This window comes from Trachurus trachurus (assembly GCF_905171665.1).
Source record: "Trachurus trachurus genome assembly, chromosome: 6".
In the NCBI taxonomy this organism is placed as follows: Eukaryota; Metazoa; Chordata; class Actinopteri; order Carangiformes; family Carangidae; genus Trachurus; species Trachurus trachurus.
Window position 1 is genome coordinate 32,236,025 of NC_139897.1, and position 21,512 is coordinate 32,257,536.

General features: G+C 43.4%; 2 protein-coding genes across 2 annotated transcripts; both read right to left on the reverse strand.

Moving 5' to 3' along the window:
* Window positions 1-6,139: 6,139 nt before the first annotated feature.
* Window positions 6,140-14,894, reverse strand: LOC310987234 (uncharacterized protein). The gene is made up of 3 exons (XM_083973424.1): window positions 14,786-14,894; window positions 11,409-12,522; window positions 6,140-7,930 (listed from the first exon to the last, which is right to left on the reverse strand). The coding sequence occupies exons 2-3, from the start codon at window positions 12,513-12,515 to the stop codon at window positions 6,245-6,247; spliced, it is 2,793 nt and encodes a 930-aa protein (XP_083829550.1). The 5' UTR covers window positions 12,516-12,522; window positions 14,786-14,894; the 3' UTR covers window positions 6,140-6,244.
* A 4,037-nt stretch (window positions 14,895-18,931) lies between these two features.
* Window positions 18,932-20,644, reverse strand: LOC310987581 (zinc finger protein RFP-like). The gene has a single exon (XM_083973903.1). The coding sequence runs from the start codon at window positions 20,432-20,434 to the stop codon at window positions 19,079-19,081; it is 1,356 nt and encodes a 451-aa protein (XP_083830029.1). The 5' UTR covers window positions 20,435-20,644; the 3' UTR covers window positions 18,932-19,078.
* Window positions 20,645-21,512: the final 868 nt, after the last annotated feature.

A 21,512-nucleotide genomic window follows, 5' to 3' on the forward strand; every position in this document is an offset into this window, starting at 1 on the left:
ATGGACGTCAATGGCACTCAAGCGTTGGATTTTGATTGACGTCCATAGACGTCAATGGCACTCAATGAGTTAATACTCCAAAAAAGAGCTCTGAGAATCTTGCATTATGCCAACTACAGGGCACACACAAATCAGTTATTCGTGGATTCAAGAATACTCAAACTATATGACTTGATAAATTACCGCACAATACAAATGATGTACAAGGCCGCGAATAAAAGCCTCCCAATAAATCTGCAAATACTTTTCCTAGAAAGAGAGGGGAGACACAATCTTAGAGGGAACAAGATTCTCAGACAAAGAAAGGTTCGAACTACGTTAAAATCCTTTTGCTTGTCGATCCTGTGTCAAACAATGGAATGCATTAGAAGATGAAGTTAAAAAATCAGACACTGAATGTCTTCAAGAGAAAGTATGTCAACTCAACTATTAACCGGTACAGAATAACACAGGAGGGCTGATAAAGGTCAGAGACACGAATCAACAGACACTGTGCTGAGACGGCATGGGAGCATAACAAAAAACATTTTGTACCCAAACAATACGTTTAACCAGAGAAAATTGTATGTCAAAGGTCTAAGCCAGGCTGTTTGTGCAGGATGTTGTTATAATGTCTATCAACAAGGTGGAGATAAATTAGGGTACTAATGCATGCTGTAACATGACTGTGAGAGATCAGAGTACTGAAGAATTCAACTGAGCCCTGTAAATCGACAAGCTGAGTTCAATCAACTGGTCCACGATGGATTTGCTGAGCTGGTCACTGAATGCCATTGACAGAGTGTTCTCAACAAGGCGTGCAGGTTCTGGTGAACCCAAATGCCCGGACGGGACCTTCATCTCCGGCTACATCTTGGATGGATGGGAAAAGTGGAGAGTCCTCTGCCTTGCCGCACTGGATGTGGAGGATGTCGAGGACGTGTACATATTCACGTTCATGACAATTGGGATGTTCACCCTGGGATGCGGAATCTTCATGCAATATCGGAAAATGAGGAAGATGGCCTCTGAGCAGAGCAATGCGAGGGCGGACAACGCCACTACTCGAAGTGCTGTGGTCGGGATGCGTTCCGACATCACAGCAGTTCGTGAATTCATGTCAATATTGCGAGCTGACATGGCCATAACTATCTACATGGCGAGGTTAAGCGCGGCGAAGGCTGCAGAGGAGATGGATGATTAAAAGAAAATGGCAAAAAAGGGCTCTCACACCATCCCAACAAATAATAAGTACACTGGACTTTGCTCTCTGTCGATTGGACCATTCTGTGACTTTGTGACATGCCAAGCTACAAGATGAGACTGTTGTTTGTTGATTGATTGATTGATTGATTGATTGATAGCTCCACCTCAGAGAGTGCAGCTCAGTAGACAGACTTTTATTGACATATTTGGTCTCTGAAACAAGGGGAGCTTAAAACTTTGGTTCAAATTAATCATCATTTCTTGTCGACCTTCGATTCTGTTTATTGCAGTCGCTAGAACTGAACTGTACAAGAAAAGAAATACAAATCAGCAGTTCAGCCTGAAGTGGGTTGGGGTTAGGACGATGACACAGAAACAGACGGATGAAATCTGTGTAAGATAAAAGTTAATTTTAACAGTTTCTCTCAACAACTCCTCAGATTACTCAGTTAAAATGGCTGTTGGTTGAAGTTGTTGGTTGTTGGTGTGACTGCCCAGATACTAGAGCTGAAGTTTTACATCAGTAACATGTTGAGCACAGTACAAATATCTCTTGTACTCACCAGTGTTCTGCTCAGACTCTGCTGTGTTGTTGAGAAAAAGCAGTTGGATTCAGTTTAGTTTTTCCTGAGAGAAACAGACTCGTCCCGGCTGCTGCTCTGCTGTTGTTCAGACGAACTTTCACCTTCACATGAGGACATGTGACGTCTTTGAGTGTCAGGTTAAACCTGTTTCAAAGAGACTGTCACACCCATCAACACTCACTAACATTATGCTTGCACCAAACATGGTGGAAGTTTGATCCATGGACACTGTGCAGACCCTAAGTCTACTATTTTATTCATTGGAGACAATAACTTTAATGAACAAGTCAAAACAGAACACTTAAGCAACAAACATTTAAATTGCTGCATTAAAACTCAGTTCTTTAACAGTCTGATGTACAGTTACTGTGTTGCCTGGCCTTGTTTGAACTCCATCTGCAGTTTGTGATTAACTCCACCAGAGGGCGACCTCAGCTTGTACAACCAATGGTTCAGTTTTCACATCACTTGCTAAAGAACAATTAAACCAAAACTAGAACTTTTACATAACATTAGGTAATCTTACATCACATTATTTAATATTAGTGGAAGAGGTTGTAGTTACATTGAAGACTGCAACAGATATCAGAAAGAAGCAATGTGACATATTACAGCACAATGTGATAGAAAACAAAAAAATCAAAATCAGTAGAGTAACGATATCAATATTGTACAACCCCACCATTATATGATGTTGAGCTTTTTTTGTGATGAAATCAAATGTGTCTCATTGTGACATCCTGTTGTCAATGGTGATCGAGGGGTTGGAACTGTCACCTCACAGCAAGAAGGTTTCAGGTTCAGTCTCTTGGCTTGGGAACTTTCTGTTTGGAGTTTCAGTGTTGTCTCCAGGTTTTCAGGCTTCTCCCAAACAGATAATAAAGATATTAGTGACTCCAAATTGTCTATAGGTTCAAATGTGTGTGCGAAGTTGTCTCTATAAATTTGGGGACACATACTACACAGTTTTTTGCCCAATTTTACCCATGATTCACAGTCATGGTCTAGTCTGCACCAGTCAGCACTAGTTGGGGACAGACAACATGGCTAGCTGGTGCAGAAATCTGTTGGTGTGTGATGGGGTACAGACTTGTATCGGCAAGTGTGTGAGGCAAACAGATCCCGCCCAACTTCAGTCACAAGTCAACACTCCCGTTGCCAGTAACGGCCCGGTATGGACCCAAGCTCCAGTGTCCCCAGTGTGTATCCACCATTTCTCCCGGCTTGACAGCGTCCAGTCTCTGTCTTGGTGGTGGTAGCAAATATTCAAAGGAGAACTTTGAAGGCTGAAGGGGAGAAGAGTTCAATATGAATACCAGCTGAACATGCATTAGTCCTGACAACTGTTGTCAGGGGCAGGGGGGGGGGGGGGGTTAGCTTCCCAGCTGTAAACAAACTCCAAACATTATGAGTTGACTAAATACGAGTCGTGTCAGGACAAATATGCCAACTGATGCCGCGTGGATGTGTTTCAGGCACAGTATACGAGGGACCCAACCAAAGTCGGTTGTTGTTACAGATGTTACTGGTTCAAATTTGCGGACTTCACGCGTGGTCCACGCGAGACGGCACAAGACTCATGCATTTTTTTTCTTTGGCGAGACAAGAGGTTTTAATGAAAAGCCTCAATGTGCCAAAACAACCGCCAGGTGGCATCTGTGAGAACGGAGGACGACAGGCGGATGACTCAGTGATCTGTGCAGTAATCCACAGCTTAAACTCTAGGCTATTAAACTAGAACTAACTACTGTATACACTGCCTAAATCACAGAAACTATTGTAATATGATAAAGCCTGTCTTGCTTTATGACTTGATGATTATGTATCACATATCGCCGCGATTAGGAGTGGCGCTGTTCATGATACAGAATACAAGAGGATGAAAGGAGAACTAGCTGCAGACAGTAAATAATATAGTAGCCTCGTTTTTCAATGACAAAATGTAACGACGGCAGCTACAGTAGACTATAGCCCACGTCTCACTCTCTTTTTTCGGTCATCTGTCTCGTCATCTCCAAAATGTGTTTTTAAAATGAGCCAACTACAGTACTGTGCAGTAGTGCCGCAGATTTCTCACTCCGCACCTTGTTTGAGAGTGCAGCTGGATGATTTCTTGTGAATGAACGGGTCTGTGTCACTTTGGGGCTGGGCGATAAAACATAGGATAAATAACTTTCCCTCGATAGAAGACGCGGCCGATACAAAGTGACACCGTCAGCCATGCAGCCGGCCTGGACTTTTTATTTTTAATTATGAAGGATCATCTACGCAAGGCAAAGATGATAGCATCAACAAAACACGGCGTAACACACGCGGCTGTATGGGACAGGCTTTTATTTAATTCAGAACAAACCGCTTAGCAAAAATGGAAAATATAGTCTATAATAATTAATTGATCTGTTGTTTGGCCACTGTTTGAAAATAACCCGAATTATGAGCAAATAATCTGATCCAGAACAGCAGTCATAATCAGACTTCTTCTAAATAAACCTAAACATTAAATAACTGGGTCAGGTCGGACCATGGGGTTATTTTTTCTCTTCTTCTTCACAGGAGAAGAGGAGGTGCGCTGCGCTCACGGACGCGTTGATGTTTTGTGATTTATCTGCTGCCTTGACTCTGCCCTTTATACATGTGCGTTCAGATTAACAATAAGACAAGCCATGGTTGAGTTTATTGAGTTTTAGCTGCTCAATCTCATTGTTTCAAAGAAAAGGGATTGATTTTTATAACGAAATGAAACGAAAACAATATTATATTGATACATTGTTGTAAAAAAAATCCAAAAGAAACGAAAATGAACTAAAGAAAATAACTTTCACACACACACATTAAAACAGTGCGATTGGTTGAAAGCTGATAATTAGCCATGTGCTTATAAGCTGATTGGCCGAAACCAAGAACAAAGCCGCGTGAATGGCCAATCGCCATGTGTTAACATTTCCATATTCCGCACATTCTGTGACAAACTGTAAACTGTTTTCTTGTCTGTAACAACATCTAGGCTATTGCACGTCTGTCCGTCCTGGGTGAGGGATCCCTCCTCTGTTGCTCACCCTGAGGTTTCTCCTGTTTTTCCCTGTTAAAAGGGTTTCCATGGAGTTTTTCCTCAGTCGATGTGAGGGTCTAAGGACAGAGGATGTTGCTACGATGCCATGTGAAGCCCTTTGAGACAAACTGTTTGTAAAAACGGGCTATACAAATAAAATTGCCTTGCCTTGCCTTGCCTTAACGGCCGACATGTAAATCAGCTGTTTCGATGGGCGTTATATGAATAGAGATGTTAATGTGGTACTTTGCACATAGCCTCCTCTTCTCCTGTGAAGAAGAAGAGAAAAAATAACCCCATGGTCCGACCTGACCCAGTTATTTAATGTTTAGGTTTATTTAGAAGAAGTCTGATTATGACTGCTGTTCTGGATCAGATTATTTGCTCATAATTCGGGTTATTTTCAAACAGTGGCCAAACAACAGATCAATTAATTATTATAGACTATATTTTCCATTTTTGCTAAGCGGTTTGTTCTGAATTAAATAAAAGCCTGTCCCATACAGCCGCGTGTGTTACGCCGTGTTTTGTTGATGCTATCATCTTTGCCTTGCGTAGATGATCCTTCATAATTAAAAATAAAAAGTCCAGGCCGGCTGCATGGCTGACGGTGTCACTTTGTATCGGCCGCGTCTTCTATCGAGGGAAAGTTATTTATCCTATGTTTTATCGCCCAGCCCCAAAGTGACACAGACCCGTTCATTCACAAGAAATCATCCAGCTGCACTCTCAAACAAGGTGCGGAGTGAGAAATCTGCGGCACTACTGCACAGTACTGTAGTTGGCTCATTTTAAAAACACATTTTGGAGATGACGAGACAGATGACCGAAAAAAGAGAGTGAGACGTGGGCTATAGTCTACTGTAGCTGCCGTCGTTACATTTTGTCATTGAAAAACGAGGCTACTATATTATTTACTGTCTGCAGCTAGTTCTCCTTTCATCCTCTTGTATTCTGTATCATGAACAGCGCCACTCCTAATCGCGGCTATCAGGCTGTCAGCATTGTCCCCAAAACGTCTGAGCAGTATTTAGTACGGTGCTGCCACCTAGAGGAAAACAGTTGTGGTGAAAAGTCACGCGATCACGCGATCCTGCAGTGCAGGAAAAACCCCGCAAATTTGAACCAGTAACATCTGTACATTAAGTCAAGCGGTGTAGCTCAGGTTGCATGAGGTGTTCAAGTAAATAAAACATATCATCACGTTTCAGGCGACCTTTGCGATGTGTTTATCGTGCATGTTGACATCGCGATTTCAATGAAAATATGATTGATCGTACAGCCCTTTAACAGACTCTACATTAAAACTTTCACTCCTGTGAAGGTTTTCGTGAGAGTTTGGTGCATTTTCTTGCCTTCAGTTGCTTTGACAAACCATGTACGCTGTGATCCCTCATTTGGCGCTGTCATTATGTATGATCCCCAGTCATCGTAAAAAATCAGCTGAAGCCTGTCGGTATTTGTTCTTATTTCTGTCTACCTCCTGGTAAGCATGTAAGCACTTTCTCGCGCCTTTCCAGATGGAATCGGAACTGGTTTCATAAGTTAAATGCTTTTTAATATCATTGTTCCAACATACACTGAAGAATGGGTGGAGTTCTCCGGTGAAGATGCAGCCAGTAAAGGAGTAGATAAAAGCTGCAGTATGAACATCATAGAAGGAGACCAAACCCTCCTCATAATCCACAAACACTCCCACCTCCTCAGGATCAGACTTCAGAGAGAGAAGTGGTTCTGGGTCACCAGAAGCAGAGAACCCAAGGTGGTGGTGGAAGTTGACAGTCCAGAAACCATTGCTGGGGCTGAGTGTGATTCTTCTCTTCACACTGGACTCTGAGGTCACTCCCAAAGTCCATCTAGGCCTCATGCTGACCTGAACCTGAAAGTAAAGTCTTCCTGAAGTGAATCCCTGCTCTGATAAGATGCATCTACATTTATCATCTTTATTTTCCTGTTGTCTAGCGTCAGACTGGAAGTTTCTGACAGGAGCTGTGTCAGGATTCAATTTCACATCCACAACAAACTGTTGGATCTTTCTTAAATCAGCCTCAAAAAACTTCTTCATCTGTTCATTGAGCTTTTCCTGCAGCTGATCCACAGCTCTTCTTACAGTCCCCTTGTATGAAGGAGGACAGACTCTGACCTCTGTCCAGTCCTTGGTGGGAGGAGCAGTGTTGAGGGAGGAGCAGCTTTGGAGGAGGTGGAGGTGGTCTTCAGACAGTGAGAGCTGATTTACCTCAGTGCTTCTCTTCTTCAGCTCAGTGATTTCCTGTTGCAGCTCTTTGATGAAGCCTTCAGCCTGTTTCCCTGTAGTTTTCTGCTTCTCTCCGATTGTCTTGATGAATTCATCCAGGCCTCTGTCAACAGATTCCTTCAGAGCAGTGAAGATCTCAACACCTTCTACTATTTCTCTGTCTGCTCGTTCTTCACCGATCTTCACTGAGCGTTTCATCTCCTCAATCTTCTGTTGTCTCTTCTGGATCATCTGCTGAATTTCCTCCTCTGTCTTCTTCAGCTCTGCCTTCTTTCCTTCATATTCTTCTTTCAGAGGAACAACATCATGAGTCTTGTGGTCTGAATATGTGCAGAGCATGCAGACACAGGTCTGGTCGGTCCGACAGAACAGCTCCAGCAGTTTCTCGTGCTGCGTACACACTCTTTCCTCCAGGTTCTCCACAGGCTCCATCAGCTGATGTCTTTTCAGACCTGACATTGTCCGATGAGGCTCCAGGTGAGTCTCACAGTAGGAGGCCAGACACACCAGGCAGGACTTCAGGGCCTTCACTTTGGTTCCAGTGCAGACGTCACAGGGAACTTCTCCTGGTTTGGCAGCTTGTTGCTCTGAGCTGCTGCTGCTGCTGCTGCTGGCTCTGAACTGAGCAGCCATCTCAGAGATGAACCTGTTTATCTTCAGTTCAGGTCTTGTGTAGAAGACCTGGTTACAGTTGGGACAATTACTTGGTACATTAGTATCCCAGTGTTGAGTGATGCATCTGTTACAGAAGTTGTGTCCACATGGTAAGGTGACTGGATCAGTGAACACATCCAGACAGATGGAGCAGAGAAACTGATCCTCAGTCAGCAGACAGCTGGCAGCAGACATGTCTACACACTGAGGACAGAAATGTAAAGAGAAAGAAAAACTGTCATAAAATGAAATACACCTGATATTTTCTGAGACAATGAGGTAACACCAGTAAGACAGTGAATTCCTACACAAGTTTGTACCGAGAAAACTTCTCTCAACAATCTTGTCAACAAATCAGTTTAAGTAGGAACTTTTGAGGTTTTTCATTAGTGTCAGTGAATCCCCTCAGCTACTCACCAGTGTTCAGCTCAGACTCCTCTGTGTTGCTGGGAAAACTCTGGTGGACTCAGTTTTGTTTTCCTGGAAATAGAAACAGAAATTTGTCTTGACTGCAGCTCTGCTGACACTCACATTAATTTGACTTGACACTGAAGCTCTCTGTATCTTTCCTTCAACTCCAACTCAGTGGGTGCAGCTCTGTAGCTTTTATTGACCTTTGGTCTCTGAAACAAGGGGAGTTTGAATCTTTGGTTCAAATGAATCATTATTTCTCGTCAACCTTTGATTCTGTTTGTTGCAGTCAGTAGAAGACAAAGGAGGTCAGTACAAGAAAAGAAATAAATCTACATTTAAGTCCAGGCTTAAGACCTTCCTTTATGACGGAGCTTTTAGTTATGGCTGGTTCAGGTAGCTCTGAACCATTTTATAGCTACGCTGCTGTAGGCTTAGACTGCTGGGGACACATCTGGTTATATGGAGCCCTCTCCTCTCCTCTCCTCCTCTCTCTGTGTTTCCTCAGATCCACCAGAGCTCCATCTCTCTGCCCCAACCACCGCCTGCATCGCCCCATCCCCCCTTTCCCCTGCTGTTAAAGGGATAGTAGCATTTTTTGTGGGGTTGTATGATCTACAAATAGCCCCTAAGTACTTTAATTGCAGTAGAAGACTCTGCACTCCTCCCGTTAGCAACGCCAGCCCATAGCCCTGCCAGAGATTTACAACATACAGTGTTGTGAACAGACCCAAAGAAACTGCCTATTTTCGTGGCCTAAAAGAGGTTTTACCTGAAAAAAATACACAGTTCCACTGTTCGTTATAATATAATTTTTTCCAGCCCTTCAAAGTGCAGGAAAAACGCAGTTTTTATTTGGACCTCACGTATCCCTCCGCCCAGGGTTAGCACCCGCCGATCAGCAGTTGGTTAACTGCATTTTTCCTGCCCTTTGAGGGGCTGGAAAAAATTATATTATAGCGAACAATGTAACTGTGTATTTTTTAAAACCCCTTTTAGGCCGTGAAAATAGGCAGTTTCTTTGGGTCTGTTCACAACAATGTATGTTGTAAATCTCTGGGCAGGGCTATGGGCTGGCATTGCTAACGGGAGGAGTGTAGAGAGTCTTCTACTGCAATTAAAGTACTTAGGGGCTATGTGTAGATCATACAACCCCACTTTTAAAAAAAATGATACTATCCCTTTAAGCTGGCCTGATCTCCCGGCCTTTCCTCCCACTAGAAACTGCCTTCAGCTATTGTAAACATTTCCATGTTTCCCACATTCTGTGTTATAAACTGTTTTCTTGTCTGTAAACAACATCTATTGCACGTCTGTCCATCCTAGGTGAGGGATCCCTCCTCTGTTGCTCACCCTGAGGTTTCTCCAATGTTTCCCTGTTAAAAGGGTCGATGTGAGGGTCTAAGGGCAGAGGATGTTGTTGTGATGCCATGTAAAGCCCTTTGAGACTAACTGTTTGTAAAAAAAATAAAATAAAATTGCCTTGTCTTGCCTTGCCTTACAAATCAGGGGTCCAGCCTAAAGTGGGTTTGGGTTGAGAGGATGACACAGAAACAGAAGGATAAATTCTGTGTAAGAAAAAGTTAATTTTAACAGTTTCTCTCAACAACTTCTTAGACATCAACTCAGTTAAAATTGCTGCTAGCTGAAGTCTTGGGTGTGGCTGCCCAGATAATAGAGCTGAAGTTTTACATAAGTAACATGTGTTAAAATACAGTAAAAATGGCTGTACTCACCAGTTGTTAGCTCAGATTCTGCTGTGTTGCTGAGAAAAAGCTTGTGGATTCAGTCTAGTCATTCCTGAGAGAGAAACAGACTCGCCCTGGCTGCAGCTCTGCTGTTGTTCAGAATGACTTTCACTTTTGTCAGTGGACATGTGATGCTGATGCTATTTTTATCTTTCAGTGCTGTTCTCCGTGTCAGGTTTCTCCCTGTGAGAAAGAGATTGTCTCAACACCCATGTCTGGTCAACACTCACCAACATTATGCATAAATTCATCAAACATGGTTGAGGTATGATCCATGGGCTAGTGAAGACTTTTTAACTGATAAAGAAGTAGATTCAAGACATTTTTTATGAAGAAACCTAACCCTTATCCATTGGACACCTTAACATTAATGAACTAGTCAACACAGAATGATAAAGCAAAAAACATTCAAATCTGATGTATACACTGTTACATACACAACCGTCCTCGTGTGACCTCCAGCTGCAGTTTGTGAGTAACTCCACCAGAGGGCAACAAACTGCCACTTATTGACTTACTTCACATGATGCATGAGTGACATTAGTCAACATTGTAAGGCAGTCCTGCAATTGTGCAGATGTGTGGGTGTTGGTTCTTGTTTGCTATTGGTGTCGTCCTGATGAAAACATTTAGTTTGAGTTTCAGCAAAAAGTCCCTAGTTTTCAGTCTTGAATAGAAATATTGATTGAATTACTGTTTTTATTCATCATTTTCATGGACAAATACATTTCAAGTATCTAAACCAGACCAATGACTTACTTGCAAAAGCATTTTTTTTTACTTTAACAAGGGTGTAAACACAAATAATATTGAGAACATTTCCATTTTGTTCCATGTTTGTGCCTGTGAAACTCAGTGTTTCTTCTACCCAAGAGAACTTATTCAATTTTAAATGAAGCAAAATTGAAGCGTTATCTTTTTTTTTATTTTTTTTATTTAATTTCATTGTGGATACAAAATATATTAGCAGAATAGAGAATATACCAAAATGTGAACTGTCTCAAGACACACATTCTGATGACTCTGATGATGAGTGTAAATATAATCCTGGTCCTAAAAACCAAGTCAATGAGTGGCAATCATTCTCACAAGGACTGAAGAATGGGTGGAGTTTTCCAGTGAAGGAGCAGTCAGTGAAGGAGTGGATCAGAGCTGCAGTATCAACGTCATAAAATAAGACCAGACCCTCCTCATTATCAACAAACACCCCTACCTCCTCAGGATCAGACTTCAGAGAGAGGCGGACCGGTTGGTCACCAAAAGCAAAGAACCCACCTTGGCGCTTCAAGCTGACAGTCCAGAAACCATTGCTGGGGCTCAGTGTGATTCTTCCCTTCAGCTTGGTCTCTGAGGTCACTCCTAAAGTCCATCTAGACCACCTGCTGACCTGAACCTGAAAGTAAAATCTACCTGAGGTTAAGCCCTGTCGTGGTAAGACACATACATTCATCTTCTTCATTTTCCTGTTGTTTATTGTCAGTCTGGGGGGGTCTGGGATGGACTATATCAGGATCCAGAGTCACATCCACAGCAAACTTCTGGACCTTCTCCAGTTCGGCCTCAAAAAACGTCTCCATCTGTTCATTGAGCTTTTCCTGCAGCTGATCCACAGCTCTTCTGACAGTCCCCTTGTATGATGGAGGACAGAATCTGACCTCTGTCCAGTCCTTAGTGGGAGGAGCAGTGTTGATGGAGGAGAAGCTTTGGAGGAGGTGGAGGTGGTCTTCAGACAGTGAGAGCTGATTTACCTCAGTGCTTCTCTTCTTCAGCTCAGTGATTTCCTGGTCCAGCTCTGTTGACAGAGGCCTGGATGAATTCATCAAGACGGTCAAAGAGAAGCAGAGAACCACAGAGGAACAGGCTGAAGGCTTCATCAAAGAGTCCCTTAGAGCAGTGAAGATCTCAACACCTTTTACTACTTCTCTGTCTGCTTCTGCTTCACCGACTTTCACAGACTCTTTGATCTCCTCAATCTCTGTTTGTCTTCTCCGGATCATCTGCTGGATTTCCTCCTCTGTCTTCTTCAGCTCTGCCTTCTTTCCTTCATATTCTTCTTTCAGAGAAACAACATCATGAGTCTTGTGGTCTGAATATGTGCAGAACATGCAGACACAGGTCTGGTCGGTCAGACAGAACAGCTCCAGCAGTTTCTCGTGCTGTGGACACACTCTGTCCTCCAGGTTCTCCACAGGCTCCATCAGCTGATGTCTTTTCAGACCTGACAGTGTCAGATGAGTCTCCAGGTGAGTCTCACAGTAGGAGGCCAGACACACCAGGCAGGACTTCAGGGCCTTCACTTTGGTTCCAGTGCAGATGTCACAGGGAACTTCTCCTGTTTTGGCAGCTTGTTGCTCTGAGCTGCTGCTGCTGAAGCTGGGTCTCTGTTGAACTGAGTGTCTGAACTGAGCAGCCATCTCAGAGATGATCGTGTTCACATACAGCTCAGGTCTTGTGTTGTAAACCCTTTGACAGTTGGGACAAAGGCACTGATCACTGCTATCCCAGTGTTGAGTGATGCATCTGTTACAGAAGTTGTGTCCACATGGTAAGGTGACTGGATCAGTGAACACATCCAGACAGATGGAGCAGAGAAACTGATCCTCAGTCAGCAGACAGCTGGCAGCAGACATGTTAACACTGAGGACAGAAATGTGAAGAGAAAACAAAACTGTAATGAACAGAAAACCCACCCATATCTGCTGTTGCTATTGCACCACAAAACTGTACCAGAGGAGATTTCTCTCCACAACCGTGGTGTCCAAAACTGTATGCATGTTTTTTTTTTCAAGACAAACACCTCTGGTGTTGAACCAGATGTCTTTGTATGAGGTGAGAGGCTACAGGTTGTATCTGAATTCAAGTTCCTTGGAGTTCTGGGGCCTCATTTATCAAAGAGGGTGTAAAACTGCTACTAAATATTTGCGTACGGCGAAAAGACGAAAATGGCGTACACCCTAAATATTTACACCTTTTTCAGATCAATCAAACTGTGCGTACGCACAACTCTCCGCAATAGATCACACAGGACTCAAGAATGGTGCACACGTGAACACACCTCTTACTCCGCCCCCGGAACGCCTATATACAACTATATATGGTCAGCACGTGCATATTTAATTAGCCATGTGCTCTCTGTGGCGCAGCAACTTTTGTGACAACAAAGTGACAACGGAGACAACGGGCGGAAGACGGGGGAAAGAAGCGGAACTTCTCCGCTTCTCCGAAAGCAGATAGGCTACACGGGCAATAACTCAGTCAGAAAAATGATCTTGCATTTTAATAAGCTACAATAAAAACAAAAACCTCCCAAATCTCAACAAAAGGGAGCAGAAAGAAGAAGAATCTTATGTAATCTGCCCGTTTATCCCAGAAAATCTTTTTTTTTTTTTTTTTTTTTTTTACCTAGATGTTAAAACAATGTAGGAAGCAGGACGATAGTTACCATTACTTTGCAGGCCTTTCCACTACACAGTTACAGCTCTAACTGGACTCGGTTTAGGTCATTTTCTTCACAGTTCCTCCTCAGGGCCGCGTTGTCTCACTCTTTATTCTCTCCTCTCGTCAGCTCCAAACACACGTGCACCTCGTTAACTCAGGTGACAGAATAATAACAGTCTCAGTAGCTGCAGATCAGTGTGCGCTGCTGCCGATGTGTTTTTAAACTTGGATGGTTTGATCCTTGTCGGACGTCACACAGCCTAATCAAAAAAGCAAAATCCACATCCGCTCTGTTTATCAATTAACATAAAGCCTAGTGTTATTATAGAGCGGGTTGGATTGCCAGCATCAACGGTCCACCACTACCACAATTACTTCAAAAAATCCTACTGTGCTCTTCTAAATGTACTCCGCTCCTCTCTCCCTCTCACACTGCAGTTCTCTGACTCAGCAACGGTGTCGCCAATTCCTCCTGTTCCTCAAAAAAGGCGTACGCCAGGGTCAAAATGGGTGTAAATGTCCGCACTTTTCCCCGTCAGGTTTTGGCTTGATAGATCCCAAATTTGGCGGAGAAAAGTGCGTACGCACAAAACGAGGGGAAAATGGCGTAAAAAAAGGTGTATCCACAATGATAAATGAGGCCCCTGGTTGATTCCAAACCCAGGTGAGGAAAAAGTCTGTAACCGGGTAAAATTCAATCTCTCAAATTTTTGGCTCATTCGAAGTAACGTGTCAATGGAGGCAGACAGGATGCATTTGCACTCTGACTCTCGTCCAGGGAGACGAAAAAAAGCCTTGTCGGCTAACTCTGGCGCTTCTACAGAAATGTTTATTGATGTGCACTGTCCCTGTTACATAAACTACTAAATTAAATAATATTAATAATAACGTTGTCACTAAGTTCAAGTGGGAACTTTTGAGGTTTTGCATCAGTATCTGTGAATCTCCTCAGCTCAGACTCTTCTGTGTTGTTGCGAAAACCTTGATGGACTAGTTTAGACTCCCTTTAAATAGAACCAGAGATTTGTGTTGATTGCAGCTCTGGTGACACTCACAGCTCTCTTTATATTTCAATGTAGCTCCACCTCAGTGCAGCTCTGTAAATGAGCTTTTATTGACGTTTGGTCTCTGAAACAAGGTGGTCTTGTACCTTTGGTTCAAATTAATCATTGTTGTCCTTTGATTCTGTGTATTGCAGTCGGTAGAACTAAACTTAAGAGGTCAGTACAAGAAATGAAATACATATACAAATCAGGGGTTCAGCCTGAAGTGAGTTAGGGTTAGGACGATGACACGGAAACAGAAGGATGAAATCTGTGTAAGAAAAAAGTCAATTTGAACAGTTTTCTCAGTTAAAGTGTGTGTTGGTTGAAGTCATGGGTGTGACTGCCCAGATACTAGAGCTGAGGATATACGTACACCAATAACATGTTGAAACACAGTAAAATTATACTGTACTCACCAGTGTTCAGCTCAGACTCTGCTGTGTTGTTGAGAAAAAGCTGATGGATTCAGTTTTTCTTGAGAGAGAAGCAGACTCGTCCCGGCTGCAGTTCTTCTGTTATTCAGACTAACTTTAACTTTCACTTTTGCCGGTGTATGTGATGTTGAGGCTTTTTTTATCCTTCTCAGTGTCAATTTTCTCCTTCTGTCCAAGAGATTGTCTCAACACCCATGTCTGGTCAACACTAGGGGTGGTGAAAAAAATCGATAATCGATTAATCGCGATTATTAAATGACCGATTATGAATCGATTATTAATTTTCCAAAAATCGATTATTTATATTTTTCAAAAAAAAAAAATTCAATTTTTTTTTTTTTTCAATTTTTTTTTTAATTTTTTTTTTTATATTTTTCAAATTGTAATACAAAGGCGAGTCCTCTTGTTACTGGATGTACAGGATTTAACCACAAGGTGGAGCGGTCTGTCTGTCATAACAAGAGGCTGTGTAACTGAGCCAGCGAGCAAGTGTGTAGTTGCTAACAAGGTGCTAACAAGGTGCTAACGGTGCCGGAGCGAGACAAAGATTGATACAATTGAGTGGCGACAGCTTTTGATGTCGCCGCCAGCGCGGTCACGTGGTTCATGTTCCACACTAGGCTGCCGCTGTCATGTTTTTCTATGGGACAGACAGCAGTGAGCTTGCTTTTGAAGCATAAAGTCCGCTAGCTTAATGCTAACGTTGTATAATGTAAAACACCATAGACGGGCCAACAGAAATTAGCATCGCTATAAACATAGCAGTAAAGCTGCTAAAAACTGTTTTAATTTTGGCTTTAGCGCTGTTAACACGTCACAACATGAGGACCAGCTGGTCTTCCTCCATAAGAATCTGGTTGCTCCAGGGCAATGATTTGATCACTGAAGTTGAAGTTACACAGCGTGCTCTGTTTTTATAACTGTGGTCAGTAGGCTAAAGTAAAATGTGTGCAAGCTGGTTGTTCCAGAGCAATATTATTTGATCACTAGTTACGTGTGTTGTGTTCTGTTTTTATGTGTACATTATCTAAAGCCTACAGTAAAATATGTGTTGCATCTGTCTTTCAAAAAAATAGACTTACTAATTTAAATCTCCTTTGTGACACTTCCAAAAATACAAAGGGTCCATGATCAGTTAAAGTAACTTATTGTAACAAAAAATCCAAGAATCAAGAAATGAGCCAACAAGCAATCAACGCACAAAGAGAAAATTAATCTGTGGTTTTCAATAAATAAAAATAGGCTAATAATAATTCAGCAACTGACTGATAATAATCATAACAATAATCATTAATAATCGAAAATCGAATCGATAATCGTTAATAATCGAAAATCGGTCTGTAATCGAATCGAGACTTCAATAATCGTAATCGAATCGAATCGGGAAATTGGGCCAATTAACCACCCCTAGTCAACACTCACTAACATTATGCATTTGCACCAAACATGGTGGAGGTATGATCCATGGGCCAGTGAAGAATTTTTAAATGATAAATAAGCAGATCCAGGACATTTCTTTAAATCCCTTTGATCAATGAAGAACCCTAAACCTTATCCATTGGACACATTAACATTAATGAACAAGTAAAAAAAAAACAATAAAGCAAGAAACATTAAAATCTGATGTACACACAGAACTGTACATAATATTAAGTCAAATTACACCACATATTGTTTGACATTATATAAACTGAAGTGAACTCAGTAAAACAGAAATTTTGTGTGTCCAGAGAGATATAATTAAATCAAGAGAAGATTCTAATGAAGTTAAACGCTGTGACACACATGGGAAATCTATATTTCTGAAGATGTATGTAGATCTCTTCTACTCTCTATCAGTTTATTTTAGTTTGTTTTGAATTTTGTTTATTGATTGTGCCTAAGAAAAAAAAAAAAAAAAAAAGCTCAATTCCTTATTTCCCTTTTAAAATCTAAAAAGTTGTTATCGGTTGAGGAGATACCAAACCAGAGTCACAGAGGCACAAACAGCAGAGAAGTTTTTTTTTTTTTTTTTTTTTTTTTACAGTATTTACTTTACTTTATTTGTTTATTTGGGTGGGACAGTGCACATTAATGAACATATAAAAACATGTAAATGTGCCGGATTATAGCAGCAATGCTAATTTCCATCCGAAGTACCAAAGACATAAAAACGTATTCTTCTTCCTTCCAACTTCCTTCCTCTGTTCCCTTTCGATTTGCATTCATACAGTCTTTTCTTGTGAACAGATTATCAATAAATCTATATCAGTGAGTCATCTTTAAATATAAACACCTTAAAAGTTAATTCGTAAACTCACAATTACATCCATCCATCCATTATCGGGTCGTGGGGGCAGCAGTCTGAGCAGGGACACCTAGACTTCCCTCTCCCCAGACACTTCCTCCAGCTCTTCCGGGGTGACCCCAAGGCGTTCCCAGGCCAGCTGAGGGACGTAGTCACTCCAGCGTGTCCTTGGTCTTCCCCAGGGCCTCCTCCCGGTGGGACATGCCCGGAACACCTCCCGAGGGAGGCATCCAGGGGGCATCCAATACAGATGCCCGAGCCACCTCAGCTTGCTCCTCTCGATGTGGAGGAGCAGCGGCTCTACTCCGAGCTCCTCCCGGGTGACAGAGCTCCTCACCCTATCTCTAAGGGAGCACCCCGCCACCCTGTGGAGGAAGCTCATTTCGGCCGCTTGTATCCGGGATCTTGTTCTTTCGGTCATGACCCAGAGTTCAGAGCCTGTCAATCACATGTGGCGGCACGGTGGCACAGTGGTTAGCACTGTTGCCTCACAGCAAGAAGGTCCTGGGTTCGAATCCCGGGCCGCCCAGGTCCTTTCTGTGTGGAGTTTGCATGTTCTCCCCGTGTCTGCGTGGGTTTCCTCCGGGTGCTCCGGTTTCCCCCACCACAAAAACATGCCAGCTAGGTTGATCCTCCAGTCAGTGCCCCTGACCAAGGAACTGGCTCATAATCTGGAGTCGGTCCCCGGGCGCTGCACCGCGGCTGCCCACTGCTCCTCAGGGATGGGTTAAATGCAGAGAAAGAATTTCACTGTACTAGCTGTATATGTGACAAATAAAGTACCTTTACCTTTTACCTTTACATGTTCCATCCTTCCCTCACTCGTGAACAAGACCCCAAGATACTTAAACTCCTCCACCTGAGGCAGGAACTCTCCCCCGACCAGGAGGGTGCAAACCACCTTTTTCCGGTCGAGAACCATGGCCTCGGACTTAGAGGTGCTGATTCTCATCCCAGCTGCTTCACACTCGGCTGCAAACCGCCCCAGTGCATGCTGAAGGTCCTGGTTCGAGGGAGCCAACAAGACAACCACATCCGCAAAAAGCAGAGACGAAATCCAGTGGCTCCCGAACCGGACCCCCACCAGCCCCCAGCTGCGCCTAAAAATTCTGTCCATAAAAATAATTAACAAAACCGGTGACAAAGGGCAGCCCTGCCGGAGTCCAACACGCACTGGGAACAGGTCTGACTTACTGCCGGCAATGCGAACCAAGCTCCTGCTCCGGTCATACAGGGACTGTACAGCCCTGAGCAGAGGGCCTCCGACCCCATACTCCCAGAGCACCTCCCAACGCCACAAGGGACACAGTCGAAAGCTTTCTCCAAGTCTACAAAACACATGTGAACTTGTTGGGCAAACTCCCATGCACCCTCGAGCACCCTGCGGAGGGTGTAGAGCTGGTCCAGCGTTCCACGGCCAGGACGAAAACCGCATTGTTCCTCCTGAATCCGAGGTTCGACTATTGGGCGAATTCTCCTCTCCAGCACCCTGGAATAGACTTTCCCCGGGAGGCTGAGGAGTGTGATCCCCCGATAGTTGGAACATACCCTCCAGTCTCCCTTTTTGAAGAGAGGGACCACCACCCCGGTCTGCCAGTCCAGAGGCACTGTCCCCGACTGCCACGCGATGCTGCAGAGGTGTGTCAGCCACGACAGCCCCACAACATCCAGAGACTTGAGGTACTCAGGGATCTCATCCACCCCCGGTGGCAAGGCACTCACAATTACAAATAAATGAAAAACATTTCTGAATATGTTCCTAACATAAGTGAATCTCAACATTACATCTTGTTATCTTCAGTAAAACAATTTTAAACCAGCGCATCAACACGTTTCCCTCTATACAATTATTTGAAAACGAAGCAAGGAGATCTACCACTTAAACATGACTTTAGGAAATACAATTTCCTAAAGTCACTCATCAAACACACATGTAACCAATATTAGTGGAGTGAAGACAGAAGTACTGTCTAATGCCACCAACCTGCTTATTGTAATATGCAAGAGAGTTCGGTATGGACCGTAACACCATCATTCTCACATGGACTGAAGAATGGGTGGAGTGTTCTCGTGAAAGTGCAGCCAATAAAGGAGTAGATAAGAGCTGCAGTATCAACGTCATAAAAGAAGACCAGACCCTCCTCATAATCCACAAACACTCCCACCTTCTTAGGGTCAGACATCAGAGAGAGACGGAGTGGTCGGTCACCAGAAGCAGAGAACCCACCTCCGCTCTTCAAGCTGACAGTCCAGAAACCATTGCTGGGGCTCAGTCTGATACTTCTCTTCACGTTGGACTCTGAGGTCACTCCTAAAGTCCATCTGGACCACCTGCTGACCTGAACCTGAAAGTAAAATTTTCTTGAAGTGAAGCCTGGCTCTGATAAGACACATCTACATTCATTAGGCTGAGGTGGTCTGGGATAGACTGTATCAGGATTCAGAGTCACATCCACAGCAAACTTCCAGACCTTCCTCAGCTCAGTTTCAAAAAACTTCTTCATTGGTTCATAGATCTTCTGCTGCAGCTGAGACACAGCTCTCACCACAGCCCCCTCATATGATGGAGGACAGACTCTGACATCTGTCCAGTCCTTGGTGGGAGGAGCAGTGTTGAGGGAGGAGAAGCTTTGGAGGAGGTGGAGGTGGTCTTCAGACAGTGAGAGCTGATTTACCTCAGTGTTTCTCTTCTTCAGCTCAGTGATTTCCTGTTCAAGCTCTTTGATGAAGCCTTCAGCCTGTTTCCCCACTGTTCTCTGCTTCTCTACTATCGTCTTGATGAATTCATCCAGGGCTCTGTCGACAGACTCCTTTAGAGCAGTGAAGATCTCAACACCTTCTACTATTTCTCTGTCTGCTCGTTCTTCACTGACCCTCACTGACTGTTTGATCTCATCAATTTTCGTTCGTCTTCTCCAGATCATCTGCAGAATTTCAGTCTCTGTCTTCTCCAGCTCAGCCTTCTTTGCTTCACATTCTTCTTTCAGAGAAACAACATCATGAGTCTTGTGGTCTGAATATGTGCAGAGCACACAAACACAGGTCTGGTCGGTCCGACAGAACAGCTCCAGCAGTTTCTCGTGCTGCGTACACACTCTGTCCTCTAGGTTCTCCACAGGCTCCATCAGCTGATGTCTTTTCAGACCTGACACTGTCCGATGAGGCTCCAGGTGAGTCTCACAGTAGGAGGCCAGACACACCAGGCAGGACTTCAGGGCCTTCACTTTGGTTCCAGTGCAGATGTCACAGGGAACTTCTCCTGGTTTGGCAGCTTGTTGCTTTGAGCTGCTGCTGCTGCTGCAGCTGGGTCTCTGTTGAACTGAGTGTCTGAACTGAGCAGCCATCTCAGAGATGAACGTGTTGATCTTCAGCTGAGGTCTTGTGCCATAAACCTGGTTACAGTTGGGACACTTGCATAGTACGTTGTGATTCCAGTGTTGAGTGATGCATCTGTTACAGAAGTTGTGTCCACATGGTAAGGTTACTGGATCAGTGAACACATCCAGACAGATGGAGCAGAGAAACTGATCCTCGGTCAGCAGACAGCTGGCAGCAGACATGTCTACACTGAGGACAGAAATGTAAAGAGAAAACACAACTGTCAAGAGAAACTCAGCCTGATATCTGTTATTGCTATTGCACTAAACTGAGACATACTGTATTTCCTGAGAAAATGGAGTAACAAAATAAAATTGCCCTCAGGGCCTGGACAGTTTGCCATCATCAAGATGACTTCCAGAGTTTATCAAGGCTTCCTACAGATAAATGTGATAAATCCAAGGGTTCACGTACTTTTTCCACACTGCACTGAGGTTCTGAGTTTCTATGCCTCATTGCAAGATTTAGCATTATTTCTAGTTAATCTCTGTTTCTGTGTTGCAGTCAAACATTACAACACAGGTCAGAGCAAGAAATATCAGAAAATCAGGGGTTCAGCCTGAAGTGGGTTGGGGTTAGGACGGTGACACAAAAACAGACAGATGAAATCTGTGTATGAAAAAAGTAAAAATTTTAACAGTTTGTCTTGACTCAGTTAAAATTGCTGTTGGTTGGAGTCTTGGGTGTGACTGCCCAGATACTAGAGCTGAAGTTTTACACCAGCAATGTGTTGAAGCACAGTAGCCTACAATTGGTGCTGTACTCACCAGTGTTCAGCTCAGACTTGTTGTTGAGCAAAAGCTGTTGGATTCAGTTCAGTTTTTCTTGAGAGAGAAACAGACTCGTCCCGGCTGCAGCTCTGCTGTTGTTCAGACTAACTTTAACTTTCACTTATGCAAGAGTGTGTGATGTTGAGGCTATTTTTATCCTTCTCAGTGTCAGGTTTCTCCCTGTGTCAAAGAGATTGTCTTAACACCCATGTCTGGTCAACACTCACTAACAATATGCATTTGCACCAAACATGGTGGAGGTAGGATCCATGGG